At 48.1% G+C, this 6,000-nt stretch overlaps 1 protein-coding gene across 1 annotated transcript in view; it reads right to left on the minus strand.

The window, feature by feature from the left end:
• ACADVL (acyl-CoA dehydrogenase very long chain) overlaps window positions 1-2,774 on the minus strand; it is a 52,756-nt gene extending 49,982 nt beyond the window's left edge. The window contains exon 1 of the mRNA XM_069215533.1: window positions 2,588-2,774. Within this exon, the coding sequence (XP_069071634.1) occupies window positions 2,588-2,652 (65 nt within the window). The 5' untranslated portion in view covers window positions 2,653-2,774. The remainder of the gene's footprint in view (window positions 1-2,587) is intronic.
• Between the last annotated feature and the right edge of the window lie 3,226 nt (window positions 2,775-6,000).

The following is a 6,000-nucleotide window of genomic DNA, read 5'->3' on the forward strand; positions in this document are numbered from 1 at the left end:
CTTTCCATGATCTTTCCTTACTGGCTCAGTCCCCATCCCCTCCACAATGCCTCCAAAGTCAACTAATCTGCATCTCTCACAGTTTGTCTCCGCCCCCCTTCTCTATCAGTGTCTCTGTGTCTCCTACCTACGTATGCCTCTCTGCTATGTTTCTGTCTTTCTCTACATTTATCTGCCCCTGCTTTTCAAGCCCAGCATCCGTCTCTCCCTCTCTTACATCTAGATTTCTCACTTGAGTCATTATGCCTCTCTAGTTCTCTTCTGTTTTTTTCTCTCGTCCTTCTCACAGTCTGTCTCTCTCATCCTCTTCACATTTGCCTGTCTATTTCTTCCTCCCTACTATCGCATTTTTGTGTTTCAAATGAGATTTACAGTTCTCCATCCTACACACTTTGTTCCAACTCTTCCTGTCCCTGACTGTGCACCATCAGCTAGGTTATTTTGTTTTTTTAGGCTGCAGCCTACCAGGCATCGCAACTGTCTGGTTGCCTAAAGACATCTTAGGTACATTCTGAAATCTGAACTAGGAATGCATTCAGCCTGTTGCTTGCCATTACATATTCTTGCTTTACATTTGCTGGCTTGATTTGTTTTAGGCTGTCAGCTTGAATTTGTATAGATTTAGGGCCTTTTATTTGCCATACCATTTTCGCTTACAAAATACCTATAACTATGTGTTGTAATCTTTTCTGTGGGCTGGAATTATATGACAGAAGGATCCAAATTATGCGTATGGTTGACCAATTTATGTGGCACAAAAAGTCCAGTTCTGCATTACAACTGCAATAGTTCTAACTCAACTAAATGTTAGAGCTGTTGCATTGTAAATACTTGTTCTCTTTGTTTTTCTATTCCACATTTGTCTTTTTCACTATACCTCACTGCTTTTTCCATTCCATCTCTTCTTTTTTGTCCTATCTTCTATTTTGAGACTGTCTTATTCTACTCCCACCATCTTGCACTTTGCCCCCTTGTTTTTGTTCTGATCCCTACATCTGCCTTTTGCAACACAGCTCTTTTTTAATCCCTGTTCTTTTCCATCTGATGGTCCATCCCTCAGTCTTATTCTCCTAATGTCATCATATTTTCTTTTCTTCTGTTCAATAGATATCTGGTTGTCCTTCTTCTCTTTCTTTTCTCAATTGTCTTCCTAGTTTTAGTTTACTTCCGCTACCTTGCCCTACCTCTCCTACTTTATATTTATTTTGTTTCTCTTCCACCTGGTTTTCTATTTTTTTCTTGCTCCAAAGCTAGTTTTTTCCTCACACCCCAGTGTATCTCTCTCTCCTCAGTCTTTCGCTGCTTCTTCCTTTCTTTTTCTGCTTTGCCGTGCCCCCATGCGTTTTTTTCACTGTGTTTTTCTCAGACTTTCCAAATTGGTTTGTCTTTACTTTCCTTTCTCTTCCCTAGTGTCTGCACTGTCTTCCTTCTCCTGTGTATCTCCCTTTACTTCTTTCCTTTGTTCCTATCGCTAGATCCTTATTCCCATTCTTTCCACGTATCTCTCACCATTCTTTTTTCCCTGTTCCCTTTCTCCCGGTTTCTTTCTTCCTTTTCTCTCTTCTCCTTGCACCGCTTTCTCCCCCTCTCACCATGCTTTCTTTTGCAGTCTTTCACTCTGCTGCTTCTTTCTGCGTTGATGTCAAGTGGTCCCTGACTGGCGAGACACATGCAGCCAGTCCTGTTGTTTAAAACCAATAAAATGCGTAGGCATGGTGTTAAAATGCTAATTCCTGTCATGGAAAAAGTAAAATTACAACGTCCCAGAATTTGGCTGAAGGTGTCACATAGCCGTCCATTGTTTTGTGAGATATACAAGTTACAATCATGCTTAATACAGGTGTTCTGTGTATATTTAAAGCACCATCGCCACTGATGAGACGCTATAATTGAACTACTAGACAGACAGGTCTATTTTATGACTGTCTGCTCTTCCCTCTTTCTATGTTAGTTTTCCTCGCCCTAGCCGAGGGGGTAGGAGTAAGTGCTGTCTGCCTAGCTCGCCTTGCTCCTGCCGTGAGGTCTCACAATCAGTGCTTTTGATGAAACAGTACAGAGTACCTGCACTTCTTTAATTTGAAAGGAGAGTACCTGCACCTCCCTGCACTTCTTTAATTTGAAAGGAGAGTACCTGCACTTCTTTAATTTGAAAGGAGAGTACCTGCACTTTCCTAATTTGAAAGGAAGAGTACCTGCACTTTCCTAATTTGAAAGGAAGAGTACCTGCACTTTCCTAATTTGAAAGGAAGAGTACCTGCACTTCTTTAATTTGAAAGGAGAGTACCTGCACTTCCCTGCACTTCCTTACTTTGAAAGGAGAGTACCTGCACGTCTTTCATTTGAAAGGAGAGTACCTGCGCTTTCCTAATTTGAAAGGGAGAGTACCTGCACTTCTTTAATTTGAAAGGAGAGTACCTGCGCTTATTTAATTTGAAAGGGAAAGGATCTGCACTTCTGAGCAAAGCTGCAGTACATTTCCTGGGAGAGTTCTGGCACCTCTCAGGAGCAAACACGTACTCTAAACAGCCAGAACCTGCAAACTGAGCCCCAATCACCACCCCTACCCAAGAGGAGCCCTCTTACTCACCCCTGCACCCCTGCGATCCAGATCGCCCTCTGGGAGAGGGCCGTGGCCATCCTCGCACTCTGCATCCTGGAGCAGTACCGATGTGCCCGCCTGCTGGAGGGTAGGAAGGGCAGATCTCGCCTGGGCGCCTCTCTCCTTCCTGCCCGGGCACCCGGCCTCTCCTGACTCCGCCCTACTTCGGGGTCACATGGCAACAGCGCTGTCACACAAAGCAAGGTCACCGGAAGCGCCCCTGCGTCTCGCCGCAAGGCACGCTGGGAGATGTAGTTTTCGCACTATGGAGACTAGATCCTGCCGCAAGGCACGTTGGGAGGTGAAGTATTCGCCTTGTGGGAGACGTTATCCCGCCGGAAGGCACGCTGGGAGGTGTAGCCTTCGCCCTGTGGAGAATCAATCTCGCAGCGAGGCACGCTGGGAGGTGTAGTCCTCGCCCTGTGAAGATGTGATGTCACCGCAAGGCACTGTGGGAGGTGTAGTCTTCACGTAGTCTGTGCGAGACAAGATGACGCCCTCACCCGTTGGCGGGATTTTACGGTCCTGTGGAGGCTCCTTCGGCCTCCTCTAGGGCAAGTTCGTGTTGAAAGGCATGTTACAGCCTCCGAGGATCATACCTGTCAACTTGTTGGCTCGCAAGTGAGGTCAGATTAATAAGAGGTTTGGCACTTTAGAGTGAATGGAGAAGAAAACATTTTTGGACGGTGATAAGGTTCGAAAAGAGTTGATGTAAATACATTTTGTGCAGGCTTGGGGTTGTCACCTCTTCAGCGAAAGTATCGGGCATACGTTCACATTTGAGTATTCTGCAGAGGTCTGGACATCCTTCTTAAATATAAATTTGCACAGAATCGTCTGTACTTATTAATACGTTTATTTTAACTGTCAGACTGGGGTCACATGGGCACATGTGGAACACATTTTAGAGTGCTTTCTTCTAACAGTTACTGTTTAAAGTATGCATTGATAAGGGGCAAACATTCCAGCTTTAGGTAATTTTTCTAGTTTTTGTACTGGCAGAGACATTAAAATACTAGTCATGCCATTATAAAACTGACCAGTTAGCAGCCATTGATGAGTCACTTGGTTAACAAAAAAAATCAAAGACAATTAATTTTCTGTTTAAAATAGTTCTTGCCAAACTATGATTATTAATGGCAGTAATGAAAATTAACCACAGTCTCAGGTGCTGTACAGAAAGATATCATTTTGAGCAGCCTGTTTAGGTGGTAATTCAGCGCACAGGAAATGTTTAGAAATAAAATATTAACGTATTTATTGGCATCGCAGCATGTTATCTGACAAATAACATCAGGGACAACATGAAAATTGGTATCAGTAAAATAATAAATCAGTGAAAATAACTTAGAGTGATCAAATAACACCAACATTTAGGCCCTCATTACAACATTGGCGGTAAATCCCGCTTACTGCAGTACAGAAGACCGCCAACGCACCGCCGCGGCCGCGGAATTCCGCTACAGCTATTACTACCCACAGCTCGGAATCCACCAAAATCCAGACACCCACACAAGTCCGCCACACCAAAGGTCAGTGATAAACTGGCGATAACAAAACCTCCACTGTCACGCCAACAGGAATACATCCACACTATCACGACCCACGAATCCACGCAGCGGTCTTTCAACCGCGGTAAACCATTGGCGGTACATACCGCCGCGCTCAAAATACACACACATTTACAAAACACAACCACATTGGACAATTCGACATACACACACCTGATACACATACACATACCACTCCCAAATCAAATCAAATCAAATCATTAGCATTTATAAAGCGCGCTACTCACCCGTGCGGGTCTCAAGGCGCTAGGGACAAAGGGGGTGGTTATCGCTGCTCGAACAGCCAGGTCTTTAGGAGTCTCCGGAAAGCGGAGTGGTCCTGGGTGGTCCTGAGGCTGGTGGGGAGGGAGTTCCAGGTCTTGGCCGCCAGGAAGGAGAAAGATCTCCCACCCGCCGTAGAGCGTCGGATGCGAGGGACGGCGGCGAGTGCGAGGCCAGAGGAGCGGAGGGGGCGGGTGGGGACGTAGAAGTTGAGCCGTCTGTTGAGGTATTCCGGTCCCTTGTCGTGGAGGGCTTTGTGTGCGTGGGTGAGAAGTCGGAAGGTGATCCTTTTGCTGACTGGGAGCCAATGCAGGTGTCTCAGGTGTGCGGAGATGTGGCTGTTGCGGGGTACGTCGAGGATGAGGCGGGCTGAGGCGTTTTGAATGCGTTGCAGGCGATTTTGGAGTTTGGCGGTGGTCCCAGCGTAGAGGGTGTTGCCGTAGTCCAGGCGGCTCGTGACGAGGGCGTGGGTCACGGTTTTTCTGGTGTCGGCGGGGATCCAGCGGAAGATCTTGCGGAGCATGCGGAGGGTGAGGAAGCAGGCGGAGGACACGGCGTTGACTTGCTTGGTCATGGTGAGAAGGGGGTCCAAGATGAAGCCGAGGTTGCGGGCGTGGTCTGCGGGGGTCGGTGCGGTGCCGAGGGCCGTGGGCCACCAGGAGTCGTCCCAGGCGGACGGGGTGTTGCCGAGGATGAGGACTTCAGTTTTTTCAGAGTTCAGCTTTAGGCGGCTGAGCCTCATCCAATCTGCGACGTCCTTCATACCCTCTTGTAGGTTGGTCTTGGCGCTGGCGGGGTCCTTGGTGAGGGAGAGTATAAGTTGGGTGTCGTCGGCGTAGGAGGTGATGATGATGTCGTGCTTGCGTACGATGTTAGCGAGGGGGCTCATGTAGACATTGAAGAGTGTCGGGCTGAGTGATGAGCCTTGAGGTACGCCGCAGATGATCTCAGTGGGTTCTGAGCGAAACGGAGGGAGGTAGACTCTTTGGGAGCGGTTTACGAGGAAGGAGGCGATCCAGTCCAGGGCCTGGTCTTGGATCCCGGTGGAGCGGAGGCGGGTGATTAGGGTACGGTGACAGACGGTGTCAAAGGCAGCCGAGAGGTCAAGAAGAATGAGGGCGACTGTTTCACCGTTGTCCATCAGGGTTCTGATGTCGTCTGTGACTGAGATGAGGGCGGTTTCAGTGCTGTGGTTGGTTCGGAATCCGGTCTGTGAGGGGTCGAGCAGGTTGTTGTCTTCCAGGAAGGTGGTCAGCTGTTTGTTGACGGTCTTCTCTAATACTTTGGCTGGGAAAGGCAGAAGGGAGATGGGGCGGAAGTTTTTCAGGTCGCTCGGGTCAGCCGTAGGTTTCTTTAGTAGGGCGTTGACTTCGGCGTGTTTCCAGCATTCGGGGAAGGTAGCAGAAGAAAAAGAAGAGTTGATGACGGTCTGGAGGTGCGGGGCGATGATGTTGTCGGCTTTGTTAAAGATGAAGTGCGGGCAGGGGTCCGAAGGGGCGCCGGAGTGGATAGAGTTCATGATGGATTTGGTTTCTTCCGTGCTGATGTGGGTCCAGTTGTTGAGGGTGA

Source organism: Pleurodeles waltl, chromosome 12 (genome assembly GCF_031143425.1).
Source record: "Pleurodeles waltl isolate 20211129_DDA chromosome 12, aPleWal1.hap1.20221129, whole genome shotgun sequence".
Taxonomy (NCBI): domain Eukaryota; kingdom Metazoa; phylum Chordata; class Amphibia; order Caudata; family Salamandridae; genus Pleurodeles; species Pleurodeles waltl.